Source organism: Pelmatolapia mariae, linkage group LG10_11 (assembly GCF_036321145.2).
Source record: "Pelmatolapia mariae isolate MD_Pm_ZW linkage group LG10_11, Pm_UMD_F_2, whole genome shotgun sequence".
Lineage (NCBI taxonomy): Eukaryota > Metazoa > Chordata > Actinopteri > Cichliformes > Cichlidae > Pelmatolapia > Pelmatolapia mariae.
This window is the reverse complement of record NC_086236.1, coordinates 75,306,845-75,330,292: the sequence shown is the minus strand read 5'-3', so window position 1 is coordinate 75,330,292 and position 23,448 is coordinate 75,306,845. Positions and strand designations below refer to the sequence as shown.

The 23,448-nt window shown below is 45.5% G+C and overlaps 1 protein-coding gene across 2 annotated transcripts; it reads left to right on the top strand.

The window, feature by feature from the left end:
* Window positions 1–1,483: 1,483 nt before the first annotated feature.
* LOC134637930 (GON-4-like protein) lies at window positions 1,484–22,868 on the top strand. 2 transcript variants are annotated; one of them, XM_063488499.1, is made up of 30 exons: window positions 1,484–1,619; window positions 2,393–2,534; window positions 2,688–2,821; window positions 2,892–2,966; window positions 3,076–3,120; window positions 6,553–6,585; window positions 6,681–6,791; window positions 7,724–7,825; window positions 7,908–8,048; window positions 8,220–8,451; window positions 8,981–9,082; window positions 9,164–9,204; window positions 9,327–9,427; window positions 11,783–12,026; window positions 12,104–12,190; window positions 14,265–14,448; window positions 14,528–14,678; window positions 14,799–14,946; window positions 15,045–15,161; window positions 15,509–16,555; window positions 17,495–17,738; window positions 17,823–17,980; window positions 19,256–19,453; window positions 20,714–20,857; window positions 20,934–21,242; window positions 21,557–21,655; window positions 21,733–21,859; window positions 21,941–22,298; window positions 22,390–22,492; window positions 22,576–22,868. In XM_063488499.1, exons 1-30 carry the CDS (start codon window positions 1,596–1,598, stop codon window positions 22,690–22,692), a joined length of 5,118 nt encoding a protein of 1,705 aa, XP_063344569.1. In that variant the 5' UTR covers window positions 1,484–1,595; the 3' UTR covers window positions 22,693–22,868. The 2 variants fall into 2 exon arrangements, with proteins under 2 accessions (XP_063344569.1, XP_063344570.1); XM_063488500.1 differs by lacking the exon at window positions 1,484–1,619 and adding an exon at window positions 1,712–2,015.
* Window positions 22,869–23,448: the final 580 nt, after the last annotated feature.

The following is a 23,448-nucleotide window of genomic DNA, read 5'->3' as shown; positions in this document are numbered from 1 at the left end:
GCAGCTTTGTGAAACACCAAACTGAGGTCCTGTTAATGCTGATATATAGTGACACAGTTACATGAGTGATTAATCCTTTTGTTTTTTTGTCTTTAACTTTATCAATAAAGCTGCAGCTTTCACTACAGCACGTGTGGTACTTTAACCTTTGTATTGTTTTCATCAGTTCATTTTGCAGTTAACATGTGAACATGTTGGATGATCTGTCTGCTGTCACTGGGTGGTGCTGAGGTCTGAATCTGAGGGCAGCTCCTGTAATCACAAAGAGAACAGAACCATCAAACTCAGATATAAATTTTATCCCTCAAAATTGAAATAAAGCTGATTCTTCTGTCCTCACACACTCAGGATCTGAAGTTATTCTCTTACATTTTTTCAGTATTACAGTACACTACAGTACTTTAATCCATAGTTCCTGATTAATGAGGAGTTACTGAAGTACAAGCTTTTAAAAAAGATGTTACTGCCTTTACAGATGTGGAGACTGAAAACATGCTGTTGTTTGCACATATTTAATATTCAGCTCTGCACAGGAGCTGCAGCAGGGTGCAGCCTGTTGCTTTTACAGTATAATACTTGTAATAAAAGTACAGTAACGGTAATTAGTGACTGAGCAGCCCGGGGCGTTTCTCTTGATTTCTTTAGTAAATTCATTCACCTGCACAGATTAGCTAAACGAACCCTGACAGCCGAGTGCTCATTTTAACAAATTTCCCACGTGTGGGACTAATAAAGGTTATCTTATCTTATCTTATCTTAGCTAGCTAAGGTCTCAGGACCTAGCTAAGGACGGTAGTTACGGATTAGCTTACAAACACGTTTAACTTACCTAAAAAGTGCAGCGGGGCCTCGGGTCCTTCTGTCGGGTAGTCCAGTTTACTGAAGAACACCTCAGGCTGTCAGGTTAAAACACTCGGTCGTGTTTTCGTAGCGTAAACGCTGGTCCTCCTCTCAGAGCCTACGCTTTATCTGCTATTCCCGGACAGAGATACGCAAGTTTCTCCGTGACTGCAGCTGCCAGTCAAAGCTGCTATGATGACGTTTCACCCCAATTTAACATCACCGCGGTAGGAATTAGAATCAAACTTATGGGAAAGGAGACGCCTTGGACATCAATCAGCATGATGAGAACTATTTAAAACAAAAGAAAGAATCTTTGGAAAAAAATTATCTAAGGAGAATTAATTTATTTTAGTCTGACCCCAGTCCCATCCGCTAACATGGAGGAGGCGGGGTTTATGACCTATACTGCAGCCAGACACCAGGGGGCGATAGAGACGTTTTGGCTTCATTTTTGGGGTGCTGTCGCGTTGTCCATCTTTTATACAGTCATTGGTTTATCCAGGTTTCCCCAGCTTAACGCCCAAGTGACTTTTTATCGAAGTTATTTTCATAACCCAAGATAACAATAATGCTTTCTACGAGTGAAAATTTCAGGACATTGTCTCAAAATTTAAAAATACATTTTGTTTTAATGCTATATTTGTATGAACTGGTCAAGGTCTCGACCCGGAAGTGGTATTGATGTTGTTGGCGGAACAGAAGCTAAGCTAACAGGCTAACGGAGCAAACATCGGAAGATGAGAGCGTAACGGATGGCTGCCGGTTTCAGCCTGACGGTGAGTCCTTTCCTTCCGTCCGTGTGATCGGTTCTGTCTTCTGCGTAATGGGTCCCGTTTATTTATTGATATTGGAGCACTACGCGCTAAACAAACCATTCTGCGCCTGCTCAGTGTCGAGCTAAGCTAACATTAGCTTTCTCTCACACACAAACACCAACATGTTTATGTTTGCTGAGCAGTTTGAGCTTGAGCTTTAATCGGCTCTGTGTGGATCCACCATAACACCGTGAAGCTCCCGGAGGTCCCGTGCTGATGCTGGAACTCTGCGGTCACGGAGTTAGCACAGTGATGGAGCCCCGGCTCGCCGTAACATCGACGACCTCGTCGGTCACAGTGGTCACACCGTTCCCGGAGAAGCACCGAACTGTAACCTGAATGCTGAGCTTGAGCTTGGTTGTTTAGCCTTTTCACTTACTTAATTTAACACACTGTTTTATTTTGACATCTAGCTGTAAATGGGTTAGTTCGGACACTTTATTAGGTACATCTTGCTAGAGGGACCCTAGCCTAACTCTCAATTTATCAGCAGTTGATCAATGATCACCTGTTTCATCATAAGCTAAGCTGACTGTCAAGTTTAAGCCTTTATGCTCAGATTTTATAAGATGATAAACATCTCTGATTGATCAATAAGCTCGGTGTGAAGAACATCAGAGTTTAAACCTTCATTTAGATTAATGAATTTATCAGCAGCTGAATGTGGAGTTACCATATTGATCATTTTATTGCTCTCAATCAGTAAGGGTCTCATTGCTCTCTGTGTGTCTCAGACGACGGCGATGCGGTGTCTCGCTGAGGAAGATGTTTGTCTTCTGGAGGTCAAATGTTTGAGGACAGACAAGGGGATTAACAGGCACCCGCAGACAGGAAGTCCCACTGACACACAAGAAGAGGATACCACACCTGTCTCAGGTGATGTTATTATATCTGGTTCAGTCTGTGTGCAGGTCTTATTTGATCTGCACAGGTGAGGGTTACAGGGAGTTACCCTTCCTTCGTGCTGCATAAAGATCAGCTAAAGGAGGCAGAGCTAGCGTTTGTTCACACCCGGACTTTCCTGTTCAGGTGGGCGGATGATGGGAGAGAAAGCGGTCACCGTCGAGACTAGCGATGATGAACTGGGTCGACTGGATATTAACCTGGACAGGAAGTCCAAACAGCTGAACCTGACATCCAGCAACGTGCGCGCCATCCTGCACGTGAGCAGCACGCCAACACACACACTTTAACGCGCACTAACACATACACTCAGACATGTGTGTGTTTCAGGAGGTGATCACTGACGAGCGTGTGGTTGCCATGATGAAAGCGGCGATCAGAGACACTCAGGACCTCCCCATGTTTGTGAGTGTGTTCACCTGTTGGTGTGTACCTGTCAGGCATTTGTTGCTTTTTTTTCTGTATGCATGTAAAATAGAAATGGTCTTCTCTCTTTCTGCCTGTCTCGCATCAGGAGCCAAAGATCTGGACTCGGTCCAGACTGAAACAGAGACTTCAGGTGAGTTCAGGGTTCGTACGGGTGCTTGAAATCCTTGAAAATGCTAGAATTTTAATATTGTCTTTTCAAGGTTTGAAAAGTGCTTGAATTTCATATGTGGTGCTTAAAAAGTGCCTGAAAGTGTAACTATATTTCATTCACCACAAATAACCTATCTGATTGAATAGTTTTTTTTTAATCAGATAGAGAAATAAAATGAGTCACAAAATGTAAAAGCAAAATTTCTCTGCCTGGGCTGCGTTGCACCTCTTTGGCTCTGTCTGTTTCAATATGTGACCCCGCCTCTCCCCCTAACTGTCGGGATGAGTGCGCTAACATACCTGCAGTTGCTGTTTTAATAAGTGTTTGATGGAAAACGACAATGGCGGAGTTTGCACTCTCCAGTCACATGATAGGTGAGTCCTAGTAAATAATTTTCCAGTACGAGTACGTTACACATGCTAATTTTTAAAATCATGATTATTATTTTGCTAGCTATCAAACTCGCTGGAGAAATGACTGAAATGCAATGAGTGTGATCCAATACGGCAGCGCTATTATACAGTTAGTTATGGCATGGAGATTTATGGAATATGCTGTGAACTTAGCTAACATTACTTAGCAGTAGCAGTAATATGAGTTACTTTACTCAAGTGAAAGCTTTAAACATTAGCCCGTTCCATAACTAGCCAACTTAAGACTTACTGATTAACCCTCTGGTTAGGGCTGTTTGATATAACGATATATATTGGATGACGATATAAAAACTATCGTTTCATTTTACGCTATCGTTTGTTTCGTGGTGTCGCAAAATGAACTCTTTACAGAAACATTTTTTCATGGTTTTGATGGTCACCGTAGTGGCTATATTAATTTCTTAACGTTCTCTCTTTCTCTTATATTTAATATAACCACACTACGGACCTACAAGCGCCTGCTTTTATGTGTTGTCGTTAGCAACAACGAAGGTAAAACCATCGCGTTGTTTATTTTCCACATAAACCTTTCAGAATAAAGCTCAAGATCCTGTTGAGACTTTTCAAAATAAACGGAATCACGCGAAAGAGTATGCAGAGTATTTACAGATGAGAAGCAACAAAGAGGCGTCAGGTGCTAAAAAACAAACCTTAAACGTTAGAACAGGCTTTTCCCCGCAGCACGCTGTGTAATAAATACTCACAAAGAAAACGGCGGCCGTTACAACTTATGTCTAAAAATGTATCGTTTCATGCATCAGATAAAACACTCGACTCCAGGTACACGACGCCCGGCTGGAAACACTTTACGCAAGTCGAGCTGCCCGAGATTCACAGAATTTACAGAAAATGTTAAATTTTTGTGATTTATATCGTTATCGGACGATAGATGTCTTACATCGGGATATGAGATTTTGGTCATATCGCACAGCCCTACCTCTGGGGTTGACAGACCCAGAGTCTCAGTTTCAACTTGGGTCGAAGTAAAACAGTGGTGTTTACAACGGGAAGAAACAGTAAAAACGGTGTTTTCTATGTACAGCGCTAGCAAACGCTCTCTGCTTGGGAGTGGAAAAAAAAGAAAAAGAAAAAACACTCCTTCTCTATTGGTGGAAAAATGTACCATGTCAACCAATCAAAAAAAATGATATGGCAACATGTGGCATTTGGTTGATTAGGAAGAGGGGGATTTTTAGGAGTGACACCAGCGAGAGAGAGCGAGTGAGCAAAAGAAAGAGAGAGCGAGTTTTGATACATGATAGATTTGTGACGTTTACCGTGTTTGGAGTTGTTGTCTTGTATAGTTAATGTGTAGTGTTGGCGTTGTTTTTTTTCTGTGTCACTTCTACTAGTGAATGTTACAGTTGCTGCAAAAAAGCCACCAAAGGCAGATGTAAGCGCTGTCTCCACATAGGAAACATGAGTGACACACCTGCTGTCAGACCTGCAGGTTTATCCCTGTGCTGTTCTCCTCTGTCTTATAGTGAACACAAACTATTTTTTGGAGTTGCATAAATAATTTGTGTGCCTTCTTATTTGATGCAGAGCACCTGATTGTTCTGTAAATAGTTTTAAATGGTTATATAAAAAACGTCTGAGCCTTGGCTGCATTTTTAGGTAAATAGTACCATATAACTTTGTTGTTTGCAAAACCTGTGCATATTTTTTAAAAATGTACAATTTCTATTTGCATTTCAAGTTGCAATTTAGATAAATTGTGCTGACACATTATGTCAAAATGTGAAAATAACAGACTGGCAAGATAAACAGTTTTTAAAGGTGAAATATAGAGGCCAAATCAAAAGTAGTCAAAAAACGGCCAATTATACCCTGGACCCCAGAGGGTTAAAGGCTAAAAGCAAAGTTGTCACCAAGTACTGTTTATATTTGTGTGTATTGCTGCAGCTTTTTTGAGTATTAACTTGGTGCCTTTGGGTGAAATAATGGTAATATGAGGGAGCGATCCATATGGTCACAAAGAATAGCCACTTGTTTCTTTGCTGTCACAGTTCCCCGGCTTTCATTCAAAATGTGTTTATCGTCAGCACCTAACCATTAAACTACTTAAACATTATAAATGTCTTCAAGCTCACACTGAGGCCTGTGGGGCACTATCAGCCACTCAGACAGTACACACATTTATGTGTATTTTTGTATATGAATATTTCATAATTTAAGGCTGCCTGTTTATTTAAGGGAGATGAACAAAATGCATTAGAATTGTACATAATAATATCACAGATAATAGAATAAATAAATAGATTTTAAGTAGATGCTTGTGCATTCTTAAAGTCTTATATGTTGAATTGAACTATGTGATCTGTTCAAAGCCTCCCAGTGCTGTTCTCCATGCCTGTCTGACTGTACATGATGTTATTAGCACAAACACTTTAAAGGTGATCATTTAGGACTTCAGCAATAATACAGACAGCAGTGTAGTTAAACATCTTACAGTTAGTTTTATTGGGAATTAACTTAAAAAACAAACAAACATCTGTCTCCTATTTTTTGTCACACAGGGAAGAAGCATCGATATCTGATGAGATGACTTTTTTCTTTTTTTCAACAGGGGATGAATATCTCTAACAAGTTGATTTGATCACATTTTCACATCTTAATTTTTAAGTGAAATTTGCGTTTTGAGTTTATACACAATATGCATATAAGGCGACCGTTTCCCTTTGCAGTATTTTTGTGTGGTGAGTTTTCCTATGTCTTAACAAAGGTGTTTAAGTTCACCTAGGATTATTTGTTTTAATTTTCACAGTCTTACTGAGGTGATGCGAATTGAAACATGCATTCTTTTTTTTCTTTTTTTTCTTTTTTTTTGGGGGGGGGGGGGGGACTTGAAAGTGCTTAAAAAGTGCTTGAATTTGATCCTGAACAAGGCGTATGAACCCTGTGAGTCCAGTATCCCACAATCTTCTCTGATGGTTTACCTGTGAAACCAGAGTCTGACCTGTGTGTCTGCTTTCAGCCTGTGAACCGGGATCTGTCTGCAGTGAACAAGGTAAACTCATCAGCCTCTGTTGAAAGGTTTTAAGTTGGATTTGAAATGTTTTTAGTTTCAGTGACGCTTTACCCTTGTACCTGTCTGTCCTGCAGGCCCCTCAGTTTATTGACATTGAACTTGAGGATAATGAAGACTCATCTGATGAAGAGTATTGTCCTGATGAAGAAGAAGAAGAGGAGGAGGAGGAAGATACAGCTGAGGAGGTGAGTCTTTAACCTTTCACCTTGCTGCTGTCCTCAGGAAACTGACCGCACTGTGCAGTCATGATGTCACACATGTGAGATCCAGGTTATCAGTAAGAGACACGAATCCTCTGAGAACCAGAAACAGGATGAAGAGCACTGATAGGTTTGTAGCTTAACCCTATTCGCTGGAACGTTGAAGACAATGTAATTACACAGCAAAGCAAGACACGAGTAGGCAAAGTTCTTTATGTTTCACGGGCACGTCACTGCAACCCCCCCTGGCTTCTGCTCCGCGGCTGCTGAGTGACCCCTCATCTGGGACTCTCCTCAGCTCTTTCTGGGATAGTGGCGCGGCTGCCCCTCTGTTGGTCTTCCTTGGTCTCTTGTGTTCTGGGGGCCTCTGGATGTCTGGAGTTTCGATCTCCTCCATACCTGCTTCATGCCCTGGAGGACGGGGCAGTGGCCCCCCCACACCCTCTAGCAGATTATATCATGTCAGAGTGTGACCCCATATATGACTTCCCTAAACCTGCTGGTCTGGAAGTCCAGCAGTTCATCTAAACAAAAGGCACTTAGACTAAAACAGATATAGATACGTTTATCCTACCATAAAACAATAAGACAAGGTACGACCTCTCCCATGCTCCCAGAGTGCTCTGGAATGCACACAACGTTTGCAGACTATTAAGGATCAAACCTCTACCAATCTACAACTAATTATAAAACTCTAAGCATATATAAGTAGATATTTCTAAGCATAAATGACAATCAACAATACAAATCTAACAAGCACCTGTGCAGTCTCACCTGCAGCAGCTGACTCTGACACGCTGAGGCCTCATTTCTCGCTCAAACATGATGCCACACACACACACACACTCTGAGTGTCAGAATTTGTGTAAATGAAGATTTCAGGACTTCCGTCTGTACAAACCTTTTCATCTTGACAGACATTCCTCAGTGATGCTGACAGCTTGGCTTCACCTCCCAGAATGCACCTGGGCTCCCAGAACAAGTCTCCAACACACCTGAGGATGGACAGCTCCCTGCAGGTTTGCTGACCTCTGACCACCACAAAGTGGTACAGTGACCTCTGACCCTGCAAGCTGCTCTGACCTCTGGCTTATTGCTTAGAGATATGAAGGAAACCCGCATGACCAGATGAGTTCCACCTGCGCTCCTCAGCTTCTCCCTCCTCCTGAATCGTCCTTCCTGGAGAGACTCAAGGCTGTAGATGAGGAGTTGGACTGCAGCCCCTCCTACACCTACAGTCAGGTAACATCTCTAACCAGGTAACAGCATATCAAACTGTTTTTAAACACTTCCTGTTACTGAAGGACCTGTGTGATGTCAGACTTTGTGTTCTCACCTTATTAAAAGGATGGGGGGTAAATACCTGTGACATGTCCCGCCTGGTTTGATCTTGCACCTGTGTGTGTGTTTCAGTCTCTGGACAGGAAATCTGATGTTGATGGTGGCGTTGATAATGGCTCCTGCACTTTGGCGTACCGCACACGCTCCAAGCGTCCTCTGGTGGACGTCCCTCTGGGTCAGCTGGAGGCGGAGCTTCTGCCTCCTGACATAACGGCCGACATGTACGATGAGAGCAGTGCCCAGCGGGAGGAGGACCGCCATTGGACAAAGTGGCTGCAGGGCCTAATGGCCCACGACTTTGAAGGTCAGAGGTCATGCTGGTGCTGGCTGCTCGTGCCGTTCTCTTTTAAATGTGGTGTGGTGGCTGTTGCTCAGGAGGTTGAGCAGGTCACCTACTGATCGGAAGGTTGGTGGTTTGATCCTTGCCTCCTCCAGTCTGCATGTGAAGTATCCTTGGGCAAAATACTAACCCCAAGTTGCTCTCCGATGCATCCATCGTAGTGTGAATGTCGTTAGAAAGCACTCAGTTTAGACAAAGTCCTTGTGAGAATGGTTGTGATTGGGTGAATGTGGCATGTTGCATAAAGCGCTTCGAGTACTCCGGGAAAGAAGAAAAGCGTTATATAAGAATCAGTCCATTTACCAATTGTGAACCTGTTTTTTTTTAAACCAATAAAAAATAAATTTTATTTGCATGCTGATGGTGAACATCCAGGATTGGACAAACTTTATTGATATGTTGGAAACGGAAAGCACGCTCAGAAAAATGTTTTTGAGTTGAAAATGAAGGTCATGGTTTCGTCTAACAGCAAACAGCTGATGTTTGTTTTCAGAAGAGGCCGAGGATGACGACGACCCCGAGTACAACTTCCCAGAGGACCTGGATGAGCCCGACCGGGAGGACTACAGGACGGACCGGGCTGTGCAGATCACCAGTAGGTGATGTGCAGTTAGGAGGAGGCGGAGCTTTGAGAGTGTCAGAATCCTCACTGTGAATTCTGCTTCCTGTTTTTCAGAGAAGGAAGTAAATGAGCTGCTAGAAGAACTGTTTGAAACTGTGAGTTCTTATTTTGTTTCTGCAAACTTGACTCGGTGCCGTTTTACACTCACAGGATTCGTCTTTAACGTCAGTCTGTGGGCGGAGCTTCAAACTTTTCTTTGTTTTTCTCTCGTCTGCAGCTCCAGGAGGAAGAAGAAGTGGTGGCTGAGGAGGAGGAGCATGAGGAAGAGGAGCCCCCGTCACAGACTGGCCCTAAGTTCAACGTGCCGCAGGCTTTACGGTACTGATACTTGCATCCCAGTGCATGATGGGAGCTCAGATTAGAAACCTACAAACACATGTTAAAAAACACAGGTTTTAAACATTTTTTTAAAAATATCACCACAATCGCATCACCCATGGAAACATCTGGAGCTTCATGAAACCACAGAGAGAAGCAGCTGGAGTCTGATGTCTAGAACATCAGGGAGACAGCTGCTCTCATTCACACAGAGTTAAAGAGCAGCTGTCTCCCTGATGTGCAGTTTTCCTATTATAACAAAGCATTTTATTCTATTTTGTATAGTATGTTATTCTATTTTATCTCCTTCTATTCTATTGTGTTTCTCCTAATGTTTACTGCTCATTAGGGTTGGGCAATGTAAAAACTTTCCAACCGACAATCGTCAGTCCAACAATCGACGATGGGCGATAAATTTGCACATCCGCAGACTTTTTGATGGGCGGAGCAATGTAATCATGCACGGACTGATTTGTCCGTTTTCTCACTCAGAAAAAGTCCAAACATGGGCGAACTAATTGCCCAAAAAATATAAAGTTGCCAATTTGAGATTTCTTTGGCTTTAAACCGCATGAAAGAGGTGAACCTAAGGATGCAACCAAAGCGGTGTGTCGCTTGTGCAGATGTATAGTGTGAGCAAATTGCTCAAACACGACTAACTTGCATGAGCATGCACATGTCCACCATCCAAATGTTGTTGTTTTTTTTTTTAACATAGGCTGCTGCCTTTCCTTCTTTCTGTTATGAGTTTGAGTAAATGAATCGCTGCAATGGGCGCGCTCTGAGGACGGTGCATTGGCTCGGAGATGAAAGAGGCTGCTGTTAAAACAGCGCTACTATTTCCTGTTGACTGCTTCTATTAGCTCCATCATTATTAGCAAACTCATGGGCAAATAAATTTAAAAAACGCACTTGTAAAATCGACCACCCAACCCTACAGGTCTTAACTTGTACTTTCTGCCATGCAGAGGTTCATCTCATCTTATGAAGCTGAGAGGGAAACACGCTGCTGCATCAAATTCAGCATGAGAGCTTTTTGAAGCAGTGCAGCGTTTCAGCTGAGCACAGATACAGTTCAACACGTAGGATGAACGTCTGTGTCTGATGTCATGTTCTCTGGACTGTTTGAAATGATCTGCAGATCTGTGTTTCTACTGTTTCTACTTTTCGTCACATGTTACTGAGTACTGAAAGTAGCTTCATAGATTTCATTAAACACAGTAGCTCCAGGCAGCCTTCAGACCTTGTTGTGTCCAGCTGTGAACAAACATGTCGTCATCCTGGTCACGTGACTGTCGGCATACAACACGAGCAGCTGGTGTTTGTGCGGTGCCCTCACAGCTGAATGTGAGGCCGTGTGAACCAGGGGTTATGTCACAGTGTTTGTAGGAAATTTACAATAACGATGTTTCTGATGAACGATTGATAAGTGATGAACGACGCTGAATAGTGTTTTACTGACGTTCGTTGGCCGCAGGGTTTAATAATATAAACAACAAAAAGAACATTTCTGACTCTTAGCAGGGAGCTACTGTCACGATCTCACATCTCCCGATTCAAAGTATGAGTCTACTGAAACAAGTTCCCAGCAGGTTTAGGCTCACGGTGCAATAGTACTGCCTCGGCACTGTGTTTAGAAGACTGAAATATCTGCCTAAGATTTTAGTAAGGGTGCCTGTTACTCTGCAGAGCATCTCAGAATCCTGAGAAATATGTTCTACCTGGGACGTCGTATCTTCAGTCCTGCTTTTCCACCGTGTAGCACAGCAGTAACTTGGATCTTCCTCTCACATGGTGTGGAGCTAGCAGAAGCTCCAGCTGGGTGAGTCGTTTGTTTCGGTCCCTCGTCAGCAGCTGCTGGTGTGTGGCTGCACTCGACTGATGTGTTCTGGTAGGTGTTGTTGTTGTCGTCGTCGTCGTCATCAAAGGCTCACGCCGCTTTCGCTCTGCAGTAGGGAACATACACCGTACCTGTATCACTGATATCAAGATTATATGATGTAAAGCTGGTGTCATCACAGTTGCTGTGATCTGAACACGTATGAAGAGACTTCGAGGCGTGAGGTGAACACCTGTGCACAACACACACAAACACACACAGGGGTGGCGCACGGCGCTGCCTCCCGTTGGGACGGCACAGCAGAGAAGTGCTGTGGCTGTTTGGGTCGGGAGGAAGACAAACATCCTCTGCTGCTGCTTCTTCACACAGATCTTGTGAAGGAGAGTCACGCTGAGAGGAAACAATTTGTCAATGATGCCCCACCCACTTACACTTGAAACACTCGGTGGCCAAGTATCAGACTGCAGAACATGTGATACATGCTCGCTCACAGTGTCCCTGTTTGCTGTCCGTAGCTTTGAGGCGCCGTTAGCCAACATGCTAACAGAGCGGCGGCAGACGGTCAGAAAGCAGTACGAAGCTCAGCAGCAGCGGAGAGCCTTGCAGGACACGACCAATCATCTCACCTCAACTCAGAAGGAAACGCCCACCCCTTCTCACAACGCCATTGCTTCTGTCTTAGTGCTGCCGCGTCGCATTGGCCCCTCCCTCCACCTGGACCACACCCAGAAACTGCAGCTACAGCAGCAGCTGCAGCAGGTATGGAAGGTTACCTGTCTCACCCACATATTCTCCAGGTGTGTTTGCCTGATATCACGTGACCCTTTCTCTCCTAGCATGTGCAACTGCTGACGCAGGTTCACCTGCTGAGTCGCCACATTGCTGCGCTGAATCATGAAGCCTCCATCACCAAACGCTACCTGGTCAGTAAACACTTCTCAATTATCAGGTCGTTAAGTGATGACGTGACGAATCCTACTTCCGGGCCTAAAGTAGTCTAAAATATGGCTTTTGTGTTGTTAACATGTTTAATGTTTTGTATTTTCTTCTATTTAATCTCAAAAAGCTCCTAAAAACAGTCAGTGATCACTGTTGACCTCCCTCGGCTTTTATTACCGCCAATCATTTATTTAAGCTCAGTTTTTAAAACCTTACGATGTAACTGCAGCCCAGCCCATGCAGCAGTATATTAATGACTAACCTCGTATTGTGGATGGATTATCTCAGTTGTTCTCCTGACTGAAGTTTGGTCCGTTTACAGCATCCTGCCATGTGATTACATTTGTTCCTGACCACTGAGAACCCTCACGTTAACTTTTATCAGTGGAGAAAAAGTTAGCTTGTTTATATTATGCTAAGATAGCTGTGTCGCTAGCGGTCACGTAGCACAACATTATATACCAGCTAGCCAAACTTCAGTGACCGTACAAACGTCACTGCTGTTTAGTTTTCTGTCTTCATTTATGTTGGAAGTGATAGCAGAGCTGTACGTTTGAATTTGTTCCCAAAATCCCGCAGTCAGGACATGCTGTATTGTATTTAGATGGAAGCTAGCGAGCTAACTTCCTGCTAACTTCTAACTCCGTTAAATGTCATAAATTCCGTTTTCATGGATGCCTGGATGTTAAACTCAATTGTTACACCTGGTAGAGCAGAACGCTGATCATTTTATTAAAGATGAAAGACTTTAGACAGTTTTTCAACTCTCAGTAATGCCACAGTGATCATTTGATATATGGACCTGCAGCGGAGTTTAGGCCCAGACACGGCTAGTGATGTCAGACTTAACGACCAGATACCTGCCTATGACTGAGTAGGGCAGGTGTGCACTTACCTGGTGGGCGTGTCCTCAGCTCCTGAACTTATTACTTGTTATTAATCTCTGTCTCTCTTCCACAGCATGTCTTTATCCTGTCTTCCTTCTCTCACCCCAACCAATCACAGCAGATGGCCCCGCCCCTCCCTGAGCCTGGTTCTGCTGGAGGTTTCTTCCTGTTAAAAGGGAGTTTTTCCTTCCCACTGTCACCAAAGTGCTTGCTCATAGGGGGTCATGATTGTTGGGATTTTCTCTCTATTATTGTAGGGTCTACCTTACAATTAGGGCTGGTTGTCGTTACTGATCTCTACAACCGTTTCTATTCGATTCAGACTCAGTGTGAAATATTATAACTCTGATTGTTTATCAGCACATATCCATATTTTATATCTGTGTATAAACCAAAGCTGACACTGTGAGCCTTCATCAGAGGTGTGAGCATCACAGCAGACGTCTTTGTGTCAAAGTCACTGAGGATAAAACATGAAGCAGGTTTTCCTGTTCTGGCTTTTTATAGCAGAGAACCTTCAAAATATTCTGCAGTCGATCAAAAACTGAAGCAAACCACGAATCAACACGTGAACCTGATGCTGCTGAAGTGAAGCAGAGTCACAGAGGTTTGATTACAGACACAGCTGAGCAATCATTGAAGTCTAAATGTCGTCAGTTTGAACAGCAGAGATGAGGCTTTGCTGTCAGAGGCCGACAGACCGAGCACAGCAGCAGAGCAGCAGAGAATAATGCAGAAGACAGAGATTTGATGGTAAACTGGTCTCTGAGTGCACTGAGGGAGAGAGCTGTGCAGGAAGTAGAACAGCCAAAGTCAGAGAGAGTTCATGACCAAGTTTCTCAAACGTGAAGCGTAGTTTGAGCTTCTTTGGCTGCTGGTTCAGTCAGTTTTGGTCAGAGAGACGAAAGCTGCAGAATCTGTGAGTGTCTGTGGACGATCCACGCTCCATGCTCTCATCTCCTGTTTGAGCTGATTCTGGAGTTTCTGATAAAATACATTTATATTTAAAAATCGATTCAGGGTTTAAAGAATTGAGATCGCTTTATTCAAACCAAAATCGATTTGAATCAGGAAATTCAGCCCTTACAGTATAAAGCGCCTTGAGGCGACTGTTGTTGCTGTGTGAATAAGATGAAACTCTACCAGCACTAATGAGCACCTCCACCGTCAGGAGGAGCTGCAGCACTTCACCCGCCATCAGGAGCAAGGCTGCGCCTTCAGCTGTTTCAGGGCATGTAACCTGCAGGGTGCACTGGACCTCCTGCACGAGGTGGAGCAGAGGGACGAGCCTCCGCCTGCTCCTCCCACTCGAGCCTCCAGACGCTGGCTCCCCCAGATGACCCCTGCAACCAACAGTAAGGGCAATCTACCTGTCAGCTATGTTTGATTCCCCCAACAGGTCCAGGTTCAGATTCTTGTTCTGGTTCTGTTTAGGTCTTGCCTTCCCTCTGCTGCCCGCCAACACCGCCTGGCTGTTCGCCACACGACCCGTGTTCCTGTACCCAGAACTACTTCCTGTCTGTAGCCTAGACCCCGCCCTCCACAGCAAGAACCTGAGAACATTGTACACGCCAGGAGAGGATGGGTAAAACACAAACACACACTACCTATGTTTTGTTTTCTCACATGCACTTTGTGTAAGTTTATGGCTTCTATTCTTCATTGAACTCAGTAAAAACATATTTCCCATCATGCCTCTGTGCAGGCTTATTGTTCTCGGCCTGAAACACTTCGAGGGAGCGTTTCAGTCCGACGAGCTGATCAGTTCATACCTGCTCTGTAAGAGTCGATGGAACTTCAGGAAGCACGTCAGAGAGATGAGCGGCCCAAGAGCACCTGACAGTGTCATCAAGGTGACATCAGAGTGACCTCACTATGCATCGTGTGACATCATTAGAGAAAGTTACATTTCAAACGAATGACTCGGGCCCAACTTTGTGGTTGCTTTCAGACATTTGTGACGAAGGGCGTCGTCCCGCCGCTGCCACTCGCCTGCAGCAGAGTCAAGCCGGAGGACCAGCGCCCCCCGGTGGACAGAGACAGTGAAAACAGGCCAAACTGGCTCAAGGTTTGAACAGCTAATCCCGATCGTGATCCAGATCCACACCTAGAATAGAGTATAATAGAATTCCCCTTTATTGTGTGGCTCTGTCTACATCCATTCAGACTCAGGTACAAATCTGCTGGGAGCTAAAGTTGCCTGCTTAGTTTTTTAATGCAGGACCAGTTTAAACCTGCTGGCCAATTCCAATTTAAAGTTTTTCTTTAAGCGTGACCTGTTGATTCAGATTTTGTGTCTCAGAACTATAACAAAGAGAAACTTTGTGTATTTTCTTGCACTGCTATGCGAGTATTGCTCATGCATCATAATCTGAGGCTGAGCACAGATTGTTCTCCGATTATTCTCGTCTGCAGAACAGTCGCCCAAGCATCCAGAAGACCCGGTCAGATGCCTGTTACCCCCCCTGGCTTCCCCCAGGCTGCACTCTCAGGCTCCACCCCAATTATATCAACAGGTACCGTCCCCGGCCCTGCCCCCACAGGCGCGTCTTCACTCTGGCTCATAATGAATCTCTGCTGCCACTCGCCAAAGCGCAGGAAGATCCGCCGGTGGAGCCACACGGAGAGAAACAGGTGGACATGCACTTTTTACCTGTTTCAGGTGTCACGTTATTGTCCGCCCCCACTGCTGTGTCAGGAGCCCTCCCATTGGCACCAGCTTCTATCTGTGGAGCGGTCCCACTGACTGCTGTTCATCCAGGCCCCGCCCACCCCGTGTGTGCCAAGGTGATGCAGTCCTGCTTTCCCATTGGCCAAAATACACCACAAACGGTGTCTGCACAGGAGAGCCCCACCCCTTCGACACTTCTCCTGCCCATTCCCTCTCTCACGAGTCCTAACACTACAGGCACACTGAAGCCGGGTTGCCTCCTCCTCCAGATGGTGTGGACTCCCCCAGCTCCTCCCGCCTCCCCCCAAAATGTTTTGGAGCATCACATCCATGGGCCAATCAGTGAGCAGCAGGCCTTTTCTAAGCAGGAAGAAGAGGAGAGCATGGTCTTGGTGTCAACACTCAGCCTGACGTCATGTACACGAGATGAGGAAGAAGAGGAGGAGCAGAGACAGGAGCAGGAGGAAAAGGAAACTGTTGCTGGTGTCAGTTTGAATGGAGGAGAAAACAATGGTCAGGAGCAGTGGAGAGGGGGAGGGGGTGGAGAGGGTAGGGAAGGAGGTGGCACAGGCGAGAGTGAGCAGGGTGGAGAGGAAGAGGAAGGGAGACAGAGGGAGGAGAGGAGTGGAGCGAGAGACGACGGTGGAGAGAAGGATAAGGACGAGGATCAGGACCGGCATGGAGATGATGACGAGGAGGAGGACTTTGATGACCTCACACAGGATGAAGATGAGGAAGAAGTGATGTCATCAGCATCAGAGGAGTCTGTTCTGTCGGTTCCAGAGTTACAGGTAGATAAAAAGTTACCTTAAAAGTTGTCTCTCTTCCACAGCATGTCTTTATCCTGTCTTCCTTCTCTCACCCCAACCAATCGCAGCAGATGGCCCCGCCCCTCCCTGAGCCTGGTTCTGCCGGAGGTTTCTTCCTGTTAAAAGGGAGTTTTTCCTTCCCACTGTCGCCAAAGTGCTTGCTCATAGGGGGTCATGTGATTGTTGGCTTTTCTCTGTATCTATTATTGTAGGGTCGACCTTACAATATAAAGCACCTTGAGGCGACTGTTTTTGTGATTTGGTGCTGTATAAATAAAAGTGAAACGGATTTTATTGCTGGCCTCCTCATTGGTCAGAAGTTGCCTCTGATCATGTATTTTTACTCCGACACAGAGAGAAAAGTTCAGGTTTGAGGAAACAAAGACTAAAGATTTTCTCGTGTTCTTGTGTCTGAGGCAGAAACTGAAGCTGAATAGAAAACATTTTTTAAATGTCTTTCCTTTTAGTAGAAGCTCATCAGCACAAACAGCGGCTGAGATGATAGATGGAGACTTTATTGATCCTAAAATGGACATTTTTGTGTTACAGCAGCATGATCAAGTTTAAGTAAGAGTAGGATGATGCTCAGAGGGTTTAAGAACGGTGTTTCTGAGAGAAACATCACCAAACCCTTAGCTGGGTTTGAATCCAGAGGACACAGAAGAAACATGAACGTTAATGAAGATCAGTTTGATTTGTAAATGAAACCAAATCAAACTGAAGGACAGACGTTTTCAGGGAGACGTTTGTGAATGATTGGTATTCACTGATTTAGATATCGGTAACGCTCGGCTGTGAAATCTGTTTCCATTACAAGGAGGCGTTTGGATTCATTTAAAAATATTAAAAGCATGGCTGAAAAGAAAAGTTATGCTGATGAGGTGCTGAGGGTTTGGATAACCTCTGACCTTTGACCTTCAGGAGACAATGAAGCAGCTGACGTGGCTTGCGGCGGAGCAGCGGCTCTGTACAGATGGCGACTCAGAGGAGGAGCACTCTCCCACCTCTCCTGGGTCGCAGGAGGAGGAAGAGGAAGAGGAGGAGGGGCCAAAAGGAGAGGACTCAGGGGAGGGGCGGAGCAACAAAGCGGGTTTAGACGAGGAGACGCCGTCCAGAGAGCGGACGCCCGGAGGAGTAGGGGGGCGATGTCCCGGACGAGGCCGAGGTGGGTCTGCGTCTGAACGCCGTTTAAACACTCGCCGTCTGTGACCAAATACTTCCTGTTTCTTATTTCCTGTCGTCTCTGCAGGCGGAAGCCGACCTCATCGTGGCCTCAGGAGGAGCCGTCAGGAGCGCCACAGCAAAGATGGCGCCAAACTGCTGCTGCTGTATGACGAAAACATCCTGGACAACGACCCGCACAGGGAGAGCAAAGACATGGCGTTCGCGTGGAGTTACCTCAGCAGGGTGAGCAACGACACTCAGCAGAGCGATGGACGGTAAATCGTCCCGCTGTTCGCTGAGCTCCCGTCTTTGCACACGTGGTCTCTCCACCCGCTGTGACATCATCGCGTCCGATCCTCCTCCTTTCAGTTTCCTGCGTTTCTTGTGATCAATGAGAAAACGTTCGTGTCTGCTCCTCCGACAGGATTGGTCAGATTTTAGTGAATGATCACCTGATAGGTCTCCACGTGGGTGCAAAGTGGCTGCAGGGCCTAATGGGCCCCCGACTTTGAAGGTCAGAGGTCATGCTGGCGCTGGCTGCTCGAGCCTTTCTCTTTTAAATGCGGTGGGGTGGCTGTAGCTCAGGAGGTAGAGCAGGTCAACTACTGATCGGAAGGTTGGTGGTTCGATCCCTGGCTCCAAGTATCCTTGTGCATGATACTAGCGTTCTCCGATGCATCCATCGGAGTGTGAATGTCGTTAGAAAAGCACTCAGTTTAGAGTCAGTGCTTGTCAGAATGCGTGTTGTTGGGTGAATGTGTTGTATACAGCGCTTTGAGAGTAGAAACCACACACCGTGCTCGTGGTCATGTTTGTGGTTTCACCTGTGAATCATCACCTGGATGAGAACGTCATTGACGTTCAGCTGCTTTTGCTTCGGCACATAAATGGTGCGACGTGTCCGGTCTTCCCTTCGGGCTCTTTGGTTCGTGTTTGCATGGATTATTGTTAGCACTGTGATCTCTGAGGATCATAAACGACTGCATCGTTAATGACCCCCGCATCGCGTCTCCCGGGATTTGTGTCTGGCTTTCCTTGTTCGGCGTGTTAGAAGGAGCTAGGAGGATGTGAGTGACCACAGCAGCACGACCTCTGTGGGTGAATGAGAGGGAAAGATCGATGCGGCGATGTAAGTGGAATCTGTAGTACCGCCACACGGACACTGGAGGGCAGTCAAAGTAAAATAAGATAACCTTTATTAGTCCCACAGGTAGGAAATTTGTTTTGTTACAGCAGAAAGTGGACAGTGCAAAGTTACATAGAAAAATTAGAAAAACAGTGGAATAAGAATAAGATACCTAAAATACAGGTGGTGGAGTCGGTGTTTCCTATAATCGCTTGGCTCGAGTAAAAGTAAAAAGTGACATTTGATTGTACAGGTGTGGCGTGACGCTCATTCAAGTTTGTACAGTCTGTACGAGGGGGCCGGTCTTCACTTTGTCTGTTTCTATGGCAACAGTAATCACTATCTCTCCTTAGAACATGTGGGCTCATGATGTTCCTCCTGTGTGTCAACAGGTGCGTGAGGCACTGCGTGATGTACCTGAGCAGGTGGAGGAGTTTGTGTCTCTGCTGAGCGAGTTTGAGCAGATGGGAGATGGACAGGAAGTGATGCAGCTGTTCAGGAAACTGCGCTACATCCTGGGAAACCGGACGGACCTCCTCCAAGACTTTGCCGCTTTCCTGCATCCTGAGCAGGCACTGCTGTGTGGACTGGTGAGCAGCTCATGTGGTTTTTGTCATTGGAGTTAAACTCGCTGGTTTACCTGTTGATGACATCAGAGTCTGATCTCAGGTACCGCCCAGGTGTATCAACTCTGGTAAAAAAAAAATCCACGCTTCGTACTGATGTCCACAGTTCCTTTTTTATTTCCTCTCACAATCATGGAGCACCGTGAAAACTAGAAGCAAGTAAAATAATATCATTGGTACATACGACATCCATTTCACACACTTATTTCTTTTAGTGCACAAGTGCTTAACAAATTAACCAGCATAATGTTACCGTGTACGCTTTGTAAACTAGCAGTAGAAAAGTTGAAGAGCCCTAAAAGTCCGTTTTGTCTCTCCCGCTCACAACTTGCGGTTCCTGTGACTCCCGGAGGAGGTGACTACTCCACAATCATGTTCACAGAAACTTTCTTTTGTAAGAAAAAATGTATCACTGGACTCAAAGATGATTCTTTTCCACTGTAAGTGTACACAAACATGAATACTAAATAAAGCAAAACAATATGACAATCTCAGGCGCTGGCTTCTGGTGTTGTCATGGCAACCCACACAATCGCATTTCAGCATCAGCTACATGTTCATTAAGTTTCCTCATAAATGCTCCAAGTGATTTCCAAGCTCCTTAGACAAGACTCATCGATCGTTTTCTTTTTTTTAAGGTACGCTGATTGATTTAGCTCATACAGCAAAGCATTCCACCTTAAGAGTTGCCGTAGCTGCCAGCAGGACAGTGAATGTCTCTAAAGGCTGACGCAGCTGCTTCCTCTGTACAGGCCGCCGTGCTCGAGCATGTTTGGACCACACCCATCTGTTTGGGTGAGCTGGGGCGTGAGTGCACGCAGTCAGTCTGCCGTGATCGTGCAGTTACAGATGGTGTTCCAGCATCAGAACAAAGCGCTATCGACTCTTAAACAGGAAGTAAAAAAACTGCAAGTTAGCAGTGTGCTGCAGAACTCGAGCGGTGCAGTTTGAATAAACAAACGTCCCCGTGCCTCACTTCATCTGCTCCATGAAAGTATCCGTATCACCGCAGCTTTTTAGCTCAGTAACAATGAGTTCACGCCATGGCGACGCCTCCGTCCATCCGCAGGTCGCAAGAATCGCTGCTACAGGATCAGTCAGAGTTCAGCGATTCTTACAGGCACTAACCTGTAAATTATGGATCATGTGCCGAGATAGCAGGTCATGTGTTGTGTTAGCAGGTCCAGATGTTTAACGGTGTTTTCACTCTTCGTGCTTCTGCAGTTCGACGAGCAGCAGGCGTTTGAGCGCAGCCGCCGTTTCCTTCGACAGCTGGAGATCAGCTTTGGAGACAATCCGTCGCATTACCAGAAGATCATCAAAGCTCTGCAGATAGGCCAGGACCTCAGTCCCACCAGCGTCCACGAGGTACGAGGTCTTTGAACCAGGTTAACCAGACAGGTGGAACTAACCTGTGCTAATTTCAGCTGTTTCATGTTTTCAGCTCAAAGCTCAGATGTCTATGCTGCTCAAAGGCCACACCCATTTACAAGCTGAATTCTGGGTGTTTTTTGACGAGCTCCGCCCACCTCCAGCACATCCTGGTCAGTTTGAAGAAACCCATTGGCCAGAAGATGGAGGCGGCGGGTCGGAATGTGGAGAGGGCGTCAGCCAAGATTCAGGAGGCGGGGCCAGTGGCGGGTTTGAGGAGGTGACATTGCCAGAACTAGAAGAGGAAGAGGAGGGACATAAGATCCAACCAATGACAAACCGGCGTCAGAGAAGGAAGATGGACTCTCACAGGAACTACAAGGTCTGAAGGGGGTCAGCTTATTTCCTGTCTCAGCTCCTTTTTTTTTTAATTTTTAAGGGAGGTCTGTACTGCAGGTCTTTTGTAGAAAAGCACAAACCACAGCGTTCCAAAATCAGATTCCACATCTGTTTTTTGGAAATCTGGATCCGTTACGACTCCAGATCTTTTGGAAGTCAGGATCCAGGATTGTTTGCTTATTTCTGCTGACAGCCTGTCACAATGAGCAGCTGTGTTTTCAGCCCTGTGATTGGTCAGATTTACATTGTTACTGTTTTCAAGCCTGTGATTGGAGAGGTTTACACTATTCTTTGCAGGGCTGTGATTGGTCCGATAAAGACTGGGCCTGCCTCTGTCGTGATTCAAAGATCCAGAAACACAAGAGGAAAGGATGCTCCCGCTGCCATGGCAATAAGGTATGTCTGTATGTTTGACCAGGGGTGAAACGCGTAGAAAGAATTACACCTGACTTACCTGTTCATCTCTCCTCTAGACCTCAGGGGGCGTGTCCAGGGCCATGAAGAGTCTGGACCCACTCTACTCTCAGATAAGTGCCGCCCATGATGAACCAGGTAACAAAGACCTGGACCTGAAGGGGGGCGACGACAGTCCCCAGCCAGGTATGTCACACGATCCTCTGTTGGTTATTTAGCAGACAGGTGTGTGTTTGCTTTAGATAACTTTATTGTTTGTGTTGACAGATCGGTGTGATGCATCATGGGAAGGCTCGTTTCCACTGGCTGACACAAAAGAGGAGGAAGAGGAGGAGGAGGAGGGAGAGGAAGAAGAGGACGAGAGGAAAAAGGAACAGAGCCCAGCAGCGAAGAGGAGCAGGAGAGAGGAGACGCTGCAGCTGCTACCTGTGACCCTCCCCATCACCTCCGCCTGCACCTCCACAATCTCTACTTCCTCCTCTGTAGCTCCGCCCTCCACTACAGCTTCGTCCACGTCTGCAGCCTTCTGCACTCCTCGGTCAACTCCTCTTCCTCCTGACCTCCCTGTCTGTGCCAAAAACATTTCTCTGACTGCGAGCGGGGAGAAAGTGATCCTGTGGACGAGGTACTTTCTTTCACCTCAACGAAGGAAAGGTGATTAGGAAAAGGAGTTAGGAGGCACCTATCGAAGGCCTGACTGTTTGTTTATTTTTCAGAGAAGCAGACCGGGTCATCTTGAAGACATGTCAGCAAGAAGGAGCCAATCAGAACACATTTCAGGCTATTTCCAGCCTGCTCGGCAACAAGACTCCCAACGAGGTGATTGGCTGTCCACTGTTCTCCCAGCATGATTGGTCGGTTTGTCGACTGCTCACTTTATTAACTTCCTCTCGTGTCTTCAGGTGTCCCGCAGGTTTCGGGATTTGATGCATTTGTTTCGGACAGCAGCACGTCAGACCAGCTCAGAGGATGAAGCTCCGCCCACTGAGACAGAAGCAGCCAATGAAACAGAAGACTGATATTAACCAGTCAGAAGAGCTTATCCAATGAAAAGGCACCGCGTCTTTTATTTAAAATAAAAGAATGCAAAACTGATGTGTTTACTGTCCATAAAAAATCTGTAAATATTAACGTTCAGAAGATTTAATATGATGTTGTTTGTTTGTTTTTTAAATCAATAAAAGAGTTTTCCACATTTTCATGTTCTCTGATGTTGCTGACACTCAAATGGATTATTGTAGAAAATATTTTACTGCAAAAGTGCCAAACTAAGTGGAAGATGTTACACCCGAGTTCATGTGTGATTGATCCCAAACTCCTCTGAATCAAGCCGCTGAACCTTTCATCAGGAAGTACAGGTGTGAGCTGCACTCTGCTGTTCAAATGAATGTCTACGTTCATTCTCTTATCCTGATAAGGATAAGAGAACATGTAAACATTGGCACCTGTAGGTACAGATGTACAGCTGTCCTGTATCAATATATGCACGTGTCCACATAGTGGACCAGGGACACTCCCAACAGGACATAAATACGGTGACTGTGAGGGCCAAACGGTCTGTGATCTAAGAAAACACCAGCAGATATAAACATGCTGCAAAAGCACACAAAACGACAGAAACAGAAAAAAAATGTTTGTGGGGACACAATAACTTGACAGACCAGATGGCTTTTAAAGCTGTACTTTGTGATGCATGCCAATCAAAGATTGACTTTAACATTACAGAGAGATTAAGACTTTATCAATAATTAATGGTACCAACATATCCACAAACA